This window comes from Phyllostomus hastatus, unplaced genomic scaffold (assembly GCF_019186645.2).
Source record: "Phyllostomus hastatus isolate PE091 unplaced genomic scaffold, TTU_PhHast_1.1 phas_contig_40, whole genome shotgun sequence".
Classification (NCBI taxonomy): domain Eukaryota; kingdom Metazoa; phylum Chordata; class Mammalia; order Chiroptera; family Phyllostomidae; genus Phyllostomus; species Phyllostomus hastatus.
The window spans coordinates 16,533,996-16,552,840 of record NW_025333872.1 but is presented as its reverse complement, the minus strand read 5'-3'; the positions used below and the strand labels follow the sequence as shown (position 1 = coordinate 16,552,840).

Here is an 18,845-nt window from a genome sequence, read left to right as displayed (position 1 = left end):
GGTCATGTTTTCTTATCCAATCAGCTATTCTATGTCTTTTGATTGGAGCATTTAATCCATTTACATTTAAGGTTATTATTGATAGGAACTTATTCATTGCCTTTTATGTTTAGTCTCTTTTAATTAAAAACATCAAAATCATAACTTTTCTTCTATCCAACCAACCAATTTTCTCAGAAAAAGTTGTTGCTTTTGCTCATCAAAATTGTCTGGGTACTACAATCCCTCAAAATGCTAATTTTAAATCATTGTAAAATAATTTATTTTAAATAATTCATCGACATATGTGTTTCTGTATAGACATGGTTTTTGTGTAACTGCAGCACATGCACAATTCCCTGGTACAAATGCTGGAGCATTTCAGATGCTCAACATGTGTTGAGTCTATATCCTCCTCCTCCCTTCTCAATCCCAACTATTATCTGGCTAGGATGTATTTCACAGAAGCAAATAACATTATACTGCCACCTCTGCTATTCTCAATAAAATAATTCCCTTCTCCATAAAAGAAAACTGAAATCTTTTGATGCTTTGACTTCCTATACAAAAGTTCAGAATCAGATATAAATTTTTGAAATGTTATTGTAACTGTCCTTCAGCTCAGAATATACTTTACAATGTAGAGAAAACAATATTCAAGAAGTCAAAAATCTGGCTTCCAGGATCATTTCTGTTACTGCTTGGCTTTTGGCTCTGGGTAAACCACTTTACCTATATGTGCCTCTTTTATAAAACCAAAGACTTGAAAATGGTGACCTCGAAGATCCCTTCCAGCCCCATGAATCTGAAATTTCAATTAAAGTATAAGTAATTCAAATTCTGATGGTATACAACATGTTGCTTTTATATAGACATGTCTGAACCTCAGTGAAGGTTTAACCCAAATTCACTAGAATACTTAGAAAAGGTCAGAAGATTAAAGAATGACTCAGCTTAGCATATTATTTTTCAGTCTCTTTATAAAAACTTTTATTGGGCTTTACCTCTGAAACACATTTTATTATTTTCTCTGCTTATTTCACTCTGTCTCCAACTTTGGCCCGTAGTTGTGTCACTGCTGCCATTTCCAGCTCCTTCACCTCCTCAGCTGCTCGCATGATGCTCAGATTTGATGTGACTGAGTAATTCTTTATTTACATGTGTATATATGTTAATGTCCTATTTATTCCATTTTATAGCTTTTAGCTTCTTTAAAAGATGATTATTGTTATTTTAACTACTGCTTCTTGATAGAATTTTCTAGATCTTTACAATAACCTAGTTTCTTCTTTTCTTTACTTAACCCTTTAAAAAAATAGCATCAGCCTTGTTTTCTATGGTGAACACACAGGATATGAAACTGTGTCCTCTAAAACCATAAAAGTGCAGAAAACTCCTCTCTGTTGTTTTGGTGAGTTAGATATGGGACAAATGCAGACTTAATCCTGCACTGAGGCCTACTGAGGGTAGGTGACCTAGGGTTCCTGAAACACACTGTCCAAATCAGCCTAGTGAGTTTACTGTCAGCATTTTACCACCACCATCTTCCCTAAGACATCTTCAGAAATACTGGTCTAACCTGAAGTTAAAGCAAAATTCTTACATATCACCTAGGAGGTGTAATACATTAACCACATGAATATAAAATGACAAATGAATTATCTGATTAAACATCTTTCTACCCATCTGCATCAGGACTCAGTGAGGTCCCCCTGTATATCTTTACCACAGTGAGGACAGGCATCCAACAGTCCAGGAGTGTTTATCCTGGGGGCGTGGGCAGTAGCACAGCATTAACAGAGGGAGCCACTTAGGAGGCGACCTTGGCTAATGGCACTGTTTCTAGAACAAGCCAGTTGATACTATGAAGTAATAATATTTACAAAAGATATCAGCACTTTTCTGTCCCAAGGAATGCCATTCTTCAGAGCCGGCTCTTCTAAGAGTCTATGTACTGATTTGACAGTGCTTTTGGTGCTTAGACTGGTATTGAGTGCTCTTTTGAAATTACCTTTAAAGCTTAGAGCACAGTTTTATGAAGGTCTTTGATAGCAGCCAATAAACATTATGTTAGTGTCAATTTAATTGCTGGAATGCATACTCCTCTGAGGATTATTTGGAGACCAAATCTTGGTATTAACCTGAGTACTGATTTACTGGACTTGTGAACTAATACAAAAATAGCTATAAAAGATACACTGTTACACTTTTGAACAATAAACAACATTAATTAGAAATTACTTATATGAGAAAACCAGTTATATTTCTTTAGACTCAGAACCTATATATTTGTTTCTATCTAACGTGAGATTAAGCCCATTTAATCCTTTGTCAGTTAACTCTGGTCTTACTTTATATCAAATTAGTTTACCAATTTAATATATTTTTAAAAGAAAAGAGTTAAAATATTTTTTTTAAAAAAAGCCCTCGCTGGCGTAGATCAGTGGATTGAGCGCAGGCTGCGAACCAGGCATCGCAGGTTCAATTCCCAGTCAGGGCACATGCCTAGGTGGCAGGCCATGACTCCCAGAGACTGCACATTGATGTCTCTCTCTCTCTTTCTCTCTCTCTCTCTCTCTCTCTCCCCCCTTTCCCTCTCTAAAAATAAATAAATAAAATCTTAAAAAAAAAAGAAAAGAGTTTAAGAATTACATGAATATGTGTATATTAGTATTATAATATGCATAAAAAAGGAACCTTATACCCCTCTAATTATCTGGCCTTAATTCTCAAAATTTGTTTAAATTTGGCAACTTTTCTTTGTTGCTCTTTTGCTTTACTCTCTACTTAAGATTAGGCCCTACAGACCAACTGTCAGAGTAAAATTGATTTTTACGTAATTTTCAGGTTGCTTTCTCTGGTAAAAGTAAGACTTTATTTTAATTAACCAAATGTTAGTGTTTAAATATTCTAAATTTTCAACCCTTTTAATTACTGCTACAGGATGTAGAGACAAAGGGAGAATGTATAAGAAAGCAATTAAAATGACGTTATTACTTGCAGTGGAAAATGCCCATGATGCAGCACAATTCTTTTGATCCAATGGGCCATGAGTCCATCCAGGCCATTTATAAGAAGCAACAAAAAACTCTGGAAGATCACTTACTGCAGGTAAAGGAGCCTATAGAAGAAGCAGCATATGTGTCAGATTTTTTCAAGTGCAACCCAATAACCCTTCTAAGAAAATTCCATGCCCTTTTATAATGTTTACTATTATTTTTTATTTTGTACATTTAAATCATCTGAATGACATCCCAAAAAAGGATTAGTTATGTCCAATTTCTATTTATATATGTTTTAAAAGGATAATTCAATACAGGGAATCATTACATAGTACAAAATCACCACAATACACAGAATGCTTTTCTGGGTTACCACAGAGTATAATAATTTCGGCCAATGCTTATCATCTTAGATCAGCACTTTGGTCATCCTTGTGAAAGACCACATTATGGTGTTTAAATTTGGCCTCATAAATAATGCTTACTTTTATGTCTCTCCTACATTGGAGAGTGTATGTGATTTAAAATCAATTTTGAAACAAATGCATTTGTGGCAACTATGTATTAACATACTTGGTGCCACAAGGAACAGCAATTTTACACCAATTCCTGGGAAACAAAACTGGGACAATTGGTTGACATTTACAAAACCTTTGAAGATTAAAAAGGACTACAAAACCTTTGAAGATTAAAAAGGACTTCAGAAAATGTGTAATGCCAAATATACAATACCATTGTGTCTTAAGAGCCCGTGTTAAAGTCCTGACAGAGTCAATTTTAGTTGTTCTCTTTCCAAGAAAGTAAATTAAATGTTATAGACCTTGCTCTGTTCAAATCACTAAAAGAAAATCTAAAACTCAATGCCCTGATTTTTCTCAAACTTTTCCAAAAAGTGATAAGCTTCACTTCCATAAATAATCAGAATTCAAACCAAATAAGGATCTATTATTTTTATCACTTATGCATACACACATATTCATACACATATGCATCTTTTTTGAGACTGCTTTAAAGTTTTTAAGTATTTTAATACTCAGTATTTTATTTTGTCTTCTCAGGAGCTCTAATATAATCAGAGCAAATATTATTCACTCTATTTTACAAATGAGGAAACAAACTTCTAAAAGGTAATGAATGACATGTTAAGGCCTCTCAGTTAAATAAGGATACTCTGGTTTCTCTTCAGATGGTATAAATCTTTTGCCTTTTTAAATAAGAAGTAACCTTGAAACTAGACCCAGGTTTTAAAATTCTTAACACTATGCTCCAATTATCATTCCCCTACTTTATCAGGAATACAGACATGCTTTGCAACAGAAGTGAAATTTCTATGAAAGCTAAAGTGTTACCTATTTAAAAGTTTTATAATTGTACATTGAACAGGTCAAACTAATAACCCAATATATTGCAAACAAAATTACTCCTGACAAGTAAAATTGAGAATTTATGTATCTGCTTAAAAAGGTATCCACCCAAAATATTTATGAATTTGAGGTCTAATGAGAAAGTTCCATTTTGATTTGAAGAAAGATTATCACCTGATAAGAAAGTTACTAAATACTGAGTTTCATTACTAAAAACACTGCTATTTAGGCGATGGGAGAAAAAGTACAGAAAACAGCAGACAGGTCACAGGAGGGTGGCTGCATGAAAACATGAGGAGTGGTAGCATAGAAATCCAGCTGACTTTGGATTGCAGGCCATTAGATTGACCACACTGCAAACACTCACAGTTGGGACTGAATAAATTTACTGCTCTGAGTAGATAGTTTCAGAGACACAGAATCATTCTTCTAAGGGGTCTTTCTAATTGGTACAGAATTACAGTAGTCCTTCCTTGGCAGTGGTTTTGCTTTCTGCAGTTTTGGTTACCCAAGTTCAACCATGGTCTGAAAATATTACATGGAAATCCCAGAAATAAACAAGTCATAAGTTTTAAATTGTATGTTGCTCTGAGTAGTGCCATAAAATCCTGCACTGCTCTACCCTGCTCCACTCTGTCCGGGCTGTGCATCATCCCCTCCTCCAGTGTATCCCTGCTGTATACCCCCCACTCATTCATTGCTCACTTAGCAGTCATCTTGGTTACCATATCAGTTATCAGAGGCAGAGAGACAGAGACCACATTCACATAACTTTGATCACAGTGTATTGTTATAAATTGTTCTATTTTATTGTTAGTTATTTTTGTTAATCTCTTACTGTACCTACTTTATAAGTTAAATTTTATCATTGTTATCTATGTATAGAAAAAATATAGCATATATAAGGCTTGTACTATTCATGGTTTCAGGCATACCCTGGGCTTCTTAGAACATAGTCCCCATTGGAAACTACTGTACACATTTTTCATGCAATCTTCGTACTTTCCAATTTTATTATTGGCTTATGAATGTGCTTTAAAGCAGTTATAATACTAAGCTGCCTCAAGTTTCAAAAAAGTAGGAATTGGTTTTTATTTTATCACTTCATAATTCTTAATTCATACCATAGCTAGGATATTTCCCTTCTCTGTTGAAGCAATAAAGATATAACCATTACTTCAAACACACTTCAGCAGGGCTGTTATTTGAACTTCCACATTCCAGCACCTGCTAGAGAGCTCTGTGCATGAGAGGTATTCAATACATACCTGGTGATAATAAGAAAATATCTATCTATCTGGTAGATTTCATCTTTTTAAAAAATCAGTTTTTCACCTGTGGGCACATTAAGTAAAATTATAATACAAGCATCCATTTTTGTTTTTGTCATTTATAGTGTTCAAAAACTTAAAAGTATAAGTAACTAATCCTTCTCAAGAAGGTAAAGCAATAGAGAAACAACATGTAAACTAACATTTTTATTTAAAACATTTTTATCAACTCACTAAAACCAGATCAATTCATGAAGCTCACCTATTGGGTCTTTCAAAATTTTTTACCACTTATTTGGTTGTTTTTTCCTAAAAATAAGCCTGGTGGAGATATATTACTTTACAATTGTATTTGCCTTATGATACTAGATAATCTAATATAATAAACACAGAGGAAATTGTGTATCCTATTATTATATAAGTACTATTTTTACATTAAATTATTACATAATTTCCCTGTGAAATGAGTGCTTTTTAGAGCCTGTAAATTAAGGTAAGCACCACAGAACAGCAGCTTTCAGGAACTGGTAATAGAAATCCAGCTTCAAAAAATACTTTTTTGTTTGTTTTGGCCAAAAGATAGCTTAATAAAGCCAAAGAATCAAGAAGATCAGCTGAGAGTGACAGAAATTACAAAATGACAATAGCCAAAATAGGTAGATATTTACATTTAAAAAAGATAATTTAGTCTAATTATATTTCCAAATGAGAAGTAGTCAAACTTGAGGTTAAATTTGAACAGTCTCTCCACTTCAATATTTCCATTTAGAAATTAGTGATTAAAGAAAGATGTTGTGAACAATTTAATAAAAATTAAATGCAGTGGTTAACACTGGAGAATATTTTACAGTAATTCCCATATTTAATTCAATCAAAATGCCTGAAAGAATAATCAGAACAATCACAGAGCAGCTTGAGAACAAACTGGTCAAATTCCAGACATTCTGGACGTTTCTACTATGAGCCCATATCTACACAGTATCCATCATATGAATCACTCCCTGTGTTTCTAGTTGCACCTTCCCCCACTGAAATCTGAGTAATCAGAGAGACCAGAGAATCAAAGGAAGGCAATAGAGAATATCATTCCATTCAGACCTTCTCAATCTAAGGCCATACATACCAAGAAATTTCTTCTAAACTCTTTGATATTGGAGAGGAAAGGGCTAATTTTCTGGCTGCTAATGGTAAAATGAATTTTTCATCTTTGAAAATAGTTGCCTTCATGCCTTAACTCTGAAAGAGCTGTGCTTTGATATTTGTCTACTTTCTGTTTATAGATTGATTTTTTAAATGATCTACTTCTGGTGAATATCATTCAGGGAAAACACCAGAGCAGGTAGTGCTAGTTCTCCCGTCTTTCCCCCTTTATAGGCTTTCCCTTTATTCATAGCAAGAACAATCTTAGTTCAGTACACAGAAGGTTAGAAAAACAACTATATTCCTGAGCCCCCTTTGGCTACTGAGTGTGGAATACAAGACGAAGTGTCATTGAGAGAGTCTGAGAACTTTCCTGAGGAGACATCTGACACTTTGCTTTTACTACTTTTTATTGATTTATTTTTATTTTACTGCTATTAAGAATTTGGGTATAACAGATAAACATAGAGCAACATTCCTGAACCATTTTATGGCCTTGGATATAAAGGCTCTGGAAAATGGAAAAAGAAGAAAGAATCCTGGGAATCCAACACCAAGAAATGCAACTCTAGTGGAAGACCACCCACCCCAGAACTGCTGGGGAGAGATTAATTTCTGTTATTCAAGCTACTGTCATTTTGGATGTCTGTCACTTTCAACTGAGCCTAATCATCACTAAAACAGCTCACATAACTGACCTGAAAGCTGCTAGGGCAAAATCATATTTCACTGAACCCTGGACATCAAATAATAAGACACATCCCAATTTCAGAGGGTAAAAAAGTGGAAAAAATGTGCATTTGGAAATTGATGAACTATTATATTTCCTAAAATGACTTTCTAAGAGCACTAGTTTTGAAGTATTATAATCAATCACTACAAAAGAAAGAGTTAATTAATCAAACAGTTCTGAGAAACACTGGCTTTGAAAATTAAATAGATTTTTGTCCCCACTGCAATATGTTTTATAAAGTACCTAAGAGTTGTGAGTCTGGAATGAATGAAAATAATGTTCATGATTGTAAATGTTTATGACCAATGGGAAGCATTTTATTTTACCTCACATTATTTTTCTTGTGAAGCGGATCAAAGGACTATTGTTTCAGAGAATAAACTTTGAGAAGAACCATAGTTTGAACTAGATAGACCAAGGCTTAGGGTGGCCAGACAGTAGGGGCCTGTAATATCATCATAACAAATCACTTCAGAAATCTACTTTTTAACAGCTCCAAATATTTGCTGTTATAGAGGGACAAAATGAATTTTCATATTTCTTTTTGAAAATTTGTCTTCCAATGATCCGTTCATCCCCATGGTGTTTTGTGACCGTCATGTCCATTTATACCACACCATTATGCATTCAACTGTGATTAGTATTGAAAATAAAACTAAAAACTCAGAACCTGATTTGAGAGATAAGACATTCATTGTGCCATAAAATCAGCTGAATTAGGAGTGAGGCTGGGTGTATATTTTCTAAAATTTACTGAAGTGTTTGGGATTTCATTCAGAGAAGTAGGGAAAGAAAGAAAAGACAGGGACTTGAGAAGATGCAAGTAATCCTTTGATGCTCTCTGAATTTTAAAACTCTTAGGGATAGCAAAGCAACAAGCATTCTATTCTGTCTCTCACTCTTTACCTACACAGAGGAGGTGATTCTGAGATGAGCAGAGGGAAATAAGTACTTAAAGGGACTCCACTATGACCCCTGGCCTTGGCCTTGACCTGTAGCATCAATGGGCACCTACTGCACTTCATAAAATTATTATAAAAGCCTGATGTCATTTGCCTTATGTGGAACTAAACATCAATTTTATGGGAAAATAGTTTATTCAATGTTATATAATGAACATAACTATATAAATGTGTTTCTCACATTTCTTGTCAGTGTTCCAGTTTCTACACAGCCTTCTGTTTACACGGGTGACAAATATTATTAGAATTGGGTGGAAGATGGTTGCTCAGGCAGTGTTATTACTAATCAAATTGAAAACTTCAACTTATAAAGCGTAAAAACTAAAGTTGGTAATGACTTCACTTTGACTTTTTCCAAAGGTACTTCCCATCCCTCAGTTTTTACTAATATTGAAATGTATTTCAGAGAGAAAAAAACAGATTCCTTCTCTTATAACTAATGACTAGAGAAATAAATTCAGTCAGTCAAATACTATGTGTTATCTAGACAATGACATAAATTTACATTTCTGATTGATAGTTTTAAAGGTTATTATATAACACATAAAATATTATTTTAGTTTAACTTCCAACAAACTGTAGAAAAACAAACATTATTTTTCTTTTGTCAGTAATGCCAACTAAAACACACTGAAGTCATTTATACCAGATAAAAGATGTACAAGTAAGCTGTGAGGTTGACAAACAAAATTTAGAACATTTTTACATACATCAGTCTCATATCATTTAATATAGTATAGCTACTGGTTTTAAATATTATATGAGGCTTCTTAATATTTTAATAGTGCCCAAATAGCTTCACCTTAGATGTGATGCTTATCTGTAATGGTTTTTGTTAATTAACTTTTATTGTTCTCCCTGGAGAATCAGCAACAAAGAAAATACTTTAAAATTTACTTTTAACTGAGCTGAGTATAGAAATAAACTCTTAATTTCCCCTTTTCTGTTTGAAAATAGTATTTTTATTCAAAATGTTTGTAATATAATAGGACATACACAGTGAAGCTTTTTGAAGTTATTTCCAAAATTCAATAGCACTTGAATATTATATCTGGAAAAACAATCAGGTACAGAGTTGATTTGATTATATTTGTTTTGATATGGTTTTATTTGATTTAGGAGCATAGTAGAAAAACTTTTAGATTCACCAAGAGTTATATAAGGGTCAATAAATCAAGAGCTACACCTTTCTTTGTGAATAAAATGCTCCAAATAAGGAGACTTTGGATGATTTAGTCCTTACAGAATTGACCTATTTCAGAACCTAGATATTCTCCTAACATTAATCCAAGAGAGAAAGAACTTACATAATATTCCCTCAGTGCTTTACTATTGTCCAAGTACTGTAGTGTGCTCGGCACTTCTCATTCAGTGTTTCATAGATTTGTTACTATCTTAAGAGCTAGAGGAGAAAACTGAGGCAGAGAGGAGAAAACTGAGGCAATAAGTGGAGGAGCCAGAACAAGACCCAAGAACACTGGCTGTATAGTATATGGAATTGTGCCACATGGGTAAACACACTGGCCTACACATGCCTGTTAACAGACTTCAACTATGATCTGTCTGTTGGCTCAAAAGGACCTCAGTCGATGCCAGTTTTGCATACAGTCACAATAATTAGTTGACTCCATTTTTTTCCTGAGATACTGAGAATGTTCTTCTTTACATGAATATCCTTCTGCACTCTCCAGCACTCTAATTTAAATATTTTAGCTTAAATTAGCATTTCCTAAAGTGTGTCCCATGGAGCCTAAACTAAACCTTGGGAAATATTAATAATCATTATAAACAAACAAAAAAACTTTCTCTGATCTCATAAATTTAGGAAACACTGAGTAAAAAAATGTTGTTGGAATAAAGATTCCCAACGTGTTCAACATGTAAATGAATACTATGAACCTTCATAAGGAAGATATGTTAAACCATGTCATAAACTGTTTGGTACAAGGAGACAAAAGGCTCAATGAGCAGAATTTAAAGTTCTCGTCAGGAGTTCAAGTTCTTCTGAAGCCCTGCTCCCAATCAGTTCCTTTGTGAATCTGTCCATACAGCAAAAGTTTTGATGTTCATTATCTCAGTTGTTCGTTAACATTTACAGTGTAGGACAATTTAGAGCAGAGCTGTACAATCGAGACATGACTTTGAACCATGTCAAGATAACACACTTGCAGGGAAAATTTAAGCATGGATTGATCAGCCAGCATTTGTTGACCTGATGCTAGACATAATCCTAGAGCGAGTGAAGCAGTCTTTGTACACAGCAAGAAGCTACGAGGTCTGGACAGCATCCCTCTCGGGGTTCTTTCTTTCTGGTTTTCACTTTCTTTTATCTACTCTGCCTGTACCCAGAGAAAACTCTTAAGTTTATGCTTCCTTTTGTCTGCCCTCATTCAGGATTGTCATCCAGGAAAGACTTTCCAAAATCCTTAAATTACCTGTTTCTGAAATGCTACAATCAACATGTTTCCAATTCTCATTATTATTCACATGTTACCAAAAAAATTTTTTTCATTAAACTAATTCATATAGATCAAACAGACTTTTCAGATTTAGATGATTGTAGAACTCTGTGTACAACCCTTACTGATATTCCTCTAACTTACTCATCCTCAGCAGACACATTCTGGAAACGGTGACATAAGGCAAGGAGTGAAGCCAGGAATCCAGGCAGGGAAGAGAAGAGCTTTCACAGGAACTGGGGATGACTCATGCCTTATCTTTCCTACCCAGGATACAGAGTTTCATGAAACCCTACCTGCATCTACATAATGTGGTCAAAGAAAGGAAGGTGTTTTGCAGTTTCCCAGCAATATCATTACCAGTGTCGTCAAGTGCCTAACATAACTGTACATACAGATCATCCCATGTTGAAAATGGCATAAAAATTGGGGAAAATTTGTGTGGGAGTTATCTAGAAACATACAAAAAATAATTAATCATCAGTTTACTCAGTGGCAATTTGATGTATTGGGGATATTTTCTATGTAGTCACCAGGCTAAGAATTAACCTGTTTTTTAGCTCTCCCTATAGTTGCCACTGTACCTCAGTTCATATTAACTTCATGTTCTTCCTTAGAAGTACGTGTTATATTTCTGATTTTCTTATTATCTAACCAGATATTGGCATAATGCCAACACTTAGAAACTTTTGAAAGGCCTTCAATCCTCAAGTTACTGTGCCCTAGGAATAAGAAGCTAGTTCCTGGACTTACATCATAAGTGGAAAATGCAACTCTTACAGATCAGCCAAATTTTCCCTATTGCTTTCCTGGAATTACTACATCACTGTATTACAGTAATTCATAGCATTAGGTAATTTAAATTCTCCCAAACTACTAATCATTAAGATTTTTCACTTAAATATTGCCCCAGCGACTTTTATGCAAACAAATCCCAGCAGCCAATGATGATTTAGACTTAAATTTATTTTTCTATGCTATGGTGAATGGCAATTTGGGGAAGAAATGTATCTCATTTTCTCTAGAATATAAAATATTCCAAGTTGCAAAAATTAAAAATTAAAAAGGAAATGTTAGAAATAATATGGAGAAAGTGTATATATATACCCAGTATGTGGCTTACTAGGGGCTTCAATAAAATCAAGAGCAGTTCTTATACAGGTATGAATTTTTCTTTTCTTAAAGGATTTTGTCTCTTTTTTCCCAGATGAGGACAAAAACAAAAAAACAGCCAGGAAAAAAATAATTTAAAATTGATGACACAGTTAGGTTACTGAAACTAATGAATCTGAGCTACACCTGTAAAAATTTTATATCTTACTGATTAAAGGAAAGATCCAAAAATACATCTAAGCTGATCATTTCATTCAGTTAGCTCTGGATCAAAAATTTAAAAAGGCTTTCTGCTATTTTGCGCTTCAATAGGCCAAAGCTAACTGATTCCACTGGAACTCCAGGGACTATATTGGGGGCAGATCTTTTAAGATGTCTTAGCTCTATAAATTAAGTAATTCTGTGGTGGCTTTTCACTTCTCTCGATCTCAGTGTGACTTAACCACTCTCAATCTCAATTTTCTTTTCTTTAAAGTGTAGATAATTATAGCACCTCTACATCAAGTTGCTGTGGCAATTAGATGAGATGATGTATAAAAGTGCTTATAAGAGTACTTAACACACACCTACTCAATAAATGGCAGCTGTTACTAGCTTTTATAATACTAGTTATAATTTAGAAGGCCCAACTAGTGGAATTTGAATTGAAATAATAACTCAGGGAATTGAATCTCTCCAAATCGAAGCACATTAAAGGTTTAATGAGAAACCCCATGGATTTACAATTTATCCAACAACAGCCCTGCTTGCTCTGAGGTGCTTAGAGCTTCCAGAGAGCCAGGACCTGGCATCTTTACTGCAGAGTCAGGAGGCTGCACTGCAGCATCCTGGGAGCCCAGCTCTACTCTGGGCATTTGTTAAAGGGCCTTAAATACAATTGGCATCTCAACTGCAAACTGTGTATGCCTGAGAGACATCACACATCTTGGAGGTGGTGAAACCCAGCTGTGGGAGTTAGAAGTCTATGATAATTATACAGGCAGAAGCTTAGTTGTGCAAGATACCTATTATCAGATGATAACACCTCTTAATAATGAAAGGGAAAACCAGCACAATATACAAAGCATAAGAGTGTTAGCAAATGCAGAAATCCCCCAAAGGAGTTTGCCATGCCATCAGGAAAAAATTTGAAGATGTTATTTCAATAAAAACATTGAGGATTTTAAAAATTATTTTAATTTCAGTGACCAGAGGGGAGAGAAGAGGGAATTTCAGGGGAGAATGGGAAGGATTTACAGGAACAAATTTAAAGGACACATGGACAAAAGCTAGTGGGAGGGTGGTAATGGGAGGGAAGTGGGGAGGGTTGGGTGGGTGGGCTGGAATGGGAGTAAAAGGGGGAAAACTCTACTTGAACAATGATTAAAATAAAATTTAAAAAATTATTTTAATTTATCTCTCAAGGATATGTTTATTAATTGTTAGAGAGGGGGGAAGGAAGAGAGAGACAAACTTCAATACGAGATAGAAACATTGACCAGTTTCCTCCTATAAGCACTCTGACTGGGGATTGAACCTGCAACCTAGGTAAGTACCCTAACCAGAAGCAAACCCTCAACCTTTTGGTGTACAGGATGACACTCCAAACAACCGAGCCACCTTCCCAGGCCAAAATGTTGAGGATTTTTGAGGATAAACCTTTATTAATCATCATAGCATATGTGTCTACAGTTACTGACATTTATTTTATCCTTATGTGATAATGGATAGTTCAAGAGACTAACTTACAAAAATAACAATGTTTATTAAAAAATAAGGATAACTAATGCCTTTCTTAATCACTGGGTCACTAAACAACCAACAATCAGAAACACAAATTTCTATGAAATCATTACCAATGTAAATGAATACACAATTGTTCTTGAAGGCAGGAAGGTATATCTCATTGACATTAGTAAACTTTAAACCTCTTAATGAAATTTTGAGCACTATAGCAAACATTTCATGGAAGGTTTTTTATTTATATGATAAAATTATAACTCTGAAAGCTCAAAACTCATTATTTTTATTATTTAAAATTGCTTTAAATGCATATACAAGCACACCAATAGACACACATATACATAAGTCAGAGAGAGAAAATGCTTACTGTCATTTCATTCATACTCAGGAGCGTGGGGCTGGGTGGCAAGGTACCAAGGCGATATTTGAAACCTTCTTCTAAAGTCATTCCCCAGAATTGACTGTAGTTCTGGGCTGTCCATCTGCCTTACAAATGAAAGCAAGAAATATGTACAGACTGTGTAATAACACTTTTTTAAGTACATGTTCGTTTATATTTTTGAAATTACACAGAAGTAAATCTCACAAAATTGGAACTATTACTAAAAGCTAGATATTTTCTATATTAGTGGTGCACTATTGATTACTGTAGCAGGGAAGCACATGAGACACTCTTCCCTGGCGAAGTCTGTTTCAATCACTTTCATGACTCACGTGAAGAAACTAAGACTATACCAATACACACTAAATTTAAAGATATAAAATCTTTACAAACTATAAAGTGATTAAGTGTGCAGTTTCCTTTAAATGTCTTTAAATGCATTTTAGATAGAAGCTTGAATGTATAGAAATATACATATAGATTAAATAAGATAATCTGTTTCATTTATAACTTAGATTTGAAAAGAACTTGACCACATAAAAAGGAGTACCCATAAAAAACTGAGAAGATAGGTACTCTTTAAAAGATTATATTATTTAATTTTATTGAAATTTTATTGAAATATTTTACTTAAATACTGAAATAGTCTATCATGTTGACTTAATTTGTGGTAAGTGCTCAATCACATTAGTTATTAGTAATTAATATTCACAACATAAATTCAATTGGTATGAAAATAGATAAAAATATGTGTATTTTTCTAGAGACATATTATGTTCCCTTACACAGAAAAATGAGGTTTGTTTTCAAATTCTAATACTGAAATTTGAAGGCAACAAAACTTCTTTAATGTTAAGAGGTGAAAAATGAGAAAGATGAAAGTAATTTAATCATTGCTTGGTTGAATTATCTACAAATAGAGGAAAGTATATTTTCAGAATCTAAATCTGAACTTTATTTTGTTGCATTTATTACCAAATTGTAATGTGGTAGGCTAGTAGACTGACTGAATATAAAACTCAGTTTTCAATAATATGCTTAGCAAGTTAATGCCTTTTTTAAAGATCTGTTAGTTCATAAAATCTTAAGCAACTTCAAACCACAATTTTAAAGTGCAATCTCTGTCACCCAAGCAATTTCAATATGAAATCCTCTGACTATATTAGTTATTACAGCATCATTTAAAAAACTAACAGGACCAGCCTTAGGCAAAAATCATAATATCAGTAAAGTATGCTTTAGGTGCCCTATGGTAATAGTTTCTAAACATTCAGATTTGTTGATAATTTAATGAATCACTAATTTTAGTAAGCAGGGGTCAGTATTTTTAAAAAATAAAATAAAATATAAGAAAAATAGTAGTAAATATTCAAGTTCACTGCACACAGTGAAGGTAGGCACTGTTCATAAATAACCTGAAAAGGTTGTATGTGTGTCCAGGTGTGTTCACACGTGTGTGTGTGTATACACAAGGTCACAAAGTTAAATGTATGTTTTAATGTGACTTATGCTCAGAAAAAGTGTGAAAGACACTATTACCCTACACCATCCTCTTTTGACCTAGACTTAACCATTCCTTCTAATCCAATTTAGCATTTATTGCACATTATTAATTTATTTATCAGATTCTCTCACAAACATTGGGAACACTGGAATAAATGCATTTATTTACCCTTAAGGAGCTCATACCTAAAAAGACAGCAAAGAGAAAAATGACTTCAGTACATGTCATTTCCTAGCAGTAGGTGAAAGTTAGATCAGAGTAAGTATTTATAACACAACTCTGCCTGAGGGAGTCAGTACAGTTTTTCACAGAAAGTGATGTTAGTGCTCAGTATGGAAGGATGAAAATGAGTTTGGTGGCCAGATGTGAAAGAAGAGAGCATTTATTCTAAATAAAGGCAACTCTGGAGCAAAGCATGAAGATTTGAAATTGGTAGAACATTTAGGGAACAGCAGATAAATTAAATGCTTAACTATGAGAGGGACTAGGGAGACAGAGTCTGGAAAAAGTATAAAAGATGAGTCAGTAAAGAAGCATTTGAGCCAGATGATTATTTGCACTAAGGAGTACAATTCTATTTGATAAGCAATGAAGCGCCAGTGAGAAATTTTACCATGAGTGGCAAACATTTGTTTAAGAAGGATAACCATGAAAGTATAAAGGGTTGGTTAGAGTTTGGTCAGTCTAGAAACAGAGATATGTCAGGTTATTTCAAGCTAAGTTTCATAAAGAAATCCACTAGAATATAGCAAAGAAATAGAGAAAATATTTAAAAGAAATGTGAGAATTATAAGAACTTGGTGACTGAGAGTGAGGACGAAAGAAGAATCAAACTAACTTCCCATTTTCTGGGTTGGTTGACAAGGTGGAGGGGGATACAAGGAGAGATCAGAGGTTAATTCTTTCACTTTGGGGTATGCTGATTTTTAAAAAACAGTGGAAAAAAAATCCAGGCCAATTTATCCAACAGGCTAGATTTTGAGTTCATGAGAAAAACCAAGTTTAGATATGCAAAATATTTAACATTGCGACAAAATTTCTGCAGCTCTTTGCATCAAGAGGTGAAACCTATTTCCCTAACCTTTGACTGTGGGCTGGTCTAGTGGCTTTTTTGTCTAGTAAAAAGCAAAACTGATTCTTGGCACATTTCAAGCTTAGGCCTCAAGAGAGGCCCTTTGCAGCCTCCACTCATGTCTTACTAGAGGGCTGCCACGTGAAGAAGCTAAGGCCAGCCTACTGCAGACACATGGGCCCACCGACAATCAGCACCAACCACCAGACATGAGGGTGAGGCCATCTTAGACAACTCAGCCCCAGCCAAGGTCCCAGATGCCTGGAGATACATGAGTGACCCCAGGAGGGATTGGCAAAGAGCCTCAGCTGATTCCACCCAAACTGTTCATGTGAACAAATGAAAAGCTTGTGGTTTTAAGCTGCTAAATTCTGGCATATTTTTTATTTGTTTGTTTGGTTGGTTGTTGCAGCGTCAGACAATTGGAACAGTTATCTATATCCTTTTGTTCCACTAACATGCTGATTATTACTTGAGCCACTAATTTGGCACTTATTCAATATATGCTGCCTTATCATTAGAAATCCTTCTATAAAGTACGACATGTTGTTAATTCCTTTAAGATGAAAAGTATTTATTTGTATCCTTAGCAGTGCCACAAAAGAAAGACATCTTGTTATTACTAATTGATTGCATTAAAAATAATATAGGGCAATAATATAGGGATTAATATAGGAAATAATATAGAGAATAAGCACTGAAGTAGGTTATGCAGAATGAATAATGACCAGGACCTAATATACTCCTGAGATACAATAAATAATTTTTTTTAGATCAAAGGTTGTATATATGTATATGTAGGCTGTTTTTTAAAGCATTCAATCAATAATGAATGATATATAATTCTGTTTTACACATGAAAACAATTTGAACATAAGGAACAGAAAATATCTGAGAATTAGAACTTTCTTTTAAATTGAAGCACTTCCTCCTCTTCCCCCCAAAATTTATTTGAGTTTCACTCCTTTTCTTCCTGCCTTGTGTCTTTTACTTAACTTTTCTTCCTTTGGTCCATGTATACTTCCTTTGGCTCCAATTACACTTCACTTTTTATTCTTTTTAAGTCATCTAAGTTTGCTACTAAAAGGCAAAATCTAGGACACTTAAACAGTCCTAGAGTACTCTGTCAATAAACAAATGATGAAAAGACAATTCTTCCTTCCAAAGAAGGCAGCATTCCCAGCAGCTTTTGTTACATGTAGTTTCTTTTCACACTGCTTTAGACTGTGGTTCTTCAAGAGTCTGTTGAAAGGTGGGATACTTATTATGGCTTCTTAGAAGTGTGTGCTTATAGGAACCTGATTCAGGTCATGTCTCAGGATGACACATACTCTTATGTTCTTTTAATGATCTGAGTATCGCTTAGCTACAGAAAACTATAACGAGCCTTCCCCAGAAATACTTAAAATATATTATCACCTAAAGTGTTGATTAAACACATGTATACACACACATATACACAGAGGAATTGAGAATGGTTTAAGATTATTAATGTCAACAAATGTGACTTCTCATATTTTTTGTCTCCCAAGACAGTATTTTGGGTACATTGGAATAATGGCTCTGTTGTGCTGAGAAACATATATTTTCTGTGTAGAAGGGAATGATTCTAATTCTTAAAAATACATTTTGATCCTAGCTAGGTAGCTCAGTTAGAGCATTGTCCCAGTCAGGGCACATACAAGAAGCAACTAATGAATGCATAAATAAGTAGAACAACAAATTGATGCTTCTCTCTCTCTCTAAAAAGCAATGAATAAAAAATTGAAAAAAGTATATTTCAGGGACACTTCACTTTTATGGTTGCTTGACAATAATTTGTCTTATATGAAATCGTATCCCGAAATGTGTAAAATGTTATCAGGGGTATATAGAGTTTTGATCCATGGCAGCGGAGAAATTCTGAGACAGACACCAACCAGCCTATCCTTCTTTCTTTCAATACACTAAAAAACACCAGTGTTAGCACCTGCATCTTAATTTTTATTTTGTAAGCAGAGAAGTAACCTAATTTTTTAATCTTTCCAACAGCATCAAAAAGTTATTTCCTATGTTTTAAGTGTCAATCAGCCCTATCTTTAGTTTATTATCAAAGGAAAATTGTCCAAGCAAACCTTTGACTTAATTGTAAGTGAAATTGAC

At 34.2% G+C, this 18,845-nt stretch overlaps 1 protein-coding gene across 2 annotated transcripts in view; it reads right to left on the bottom strand.

Annotated features, from left to right (window-relative positions):
• The window catches only part of TINAG (tubulointerstitial nephritis antigen), an 83,658-nt gene that overhangs the window by 53,954 nt on the left and 10,859 nt on the right, over nucleotides 1–18,845 (bottom strand). For both annotated transcript variants that reach the window (XM_045843274.1, XM_045843275.1), the window contains exons 4-5: nucleotides 14,113–14,227; nucleotides 2,977–3,100 (exon numbers count right to left, since the gene is read on the bottom strand). In XM_045843274.1, coding sequence (XP_045699230.1) covers nucleotides 2,977–3,100; nucleotides 14,113–14,227 — 239 coding nt within the window. The remainder of the gene's footprint in view (nucleotides 1–2,976; nucleotides 3,101–14,112; nucleotides 14,228–18,845) is intronic.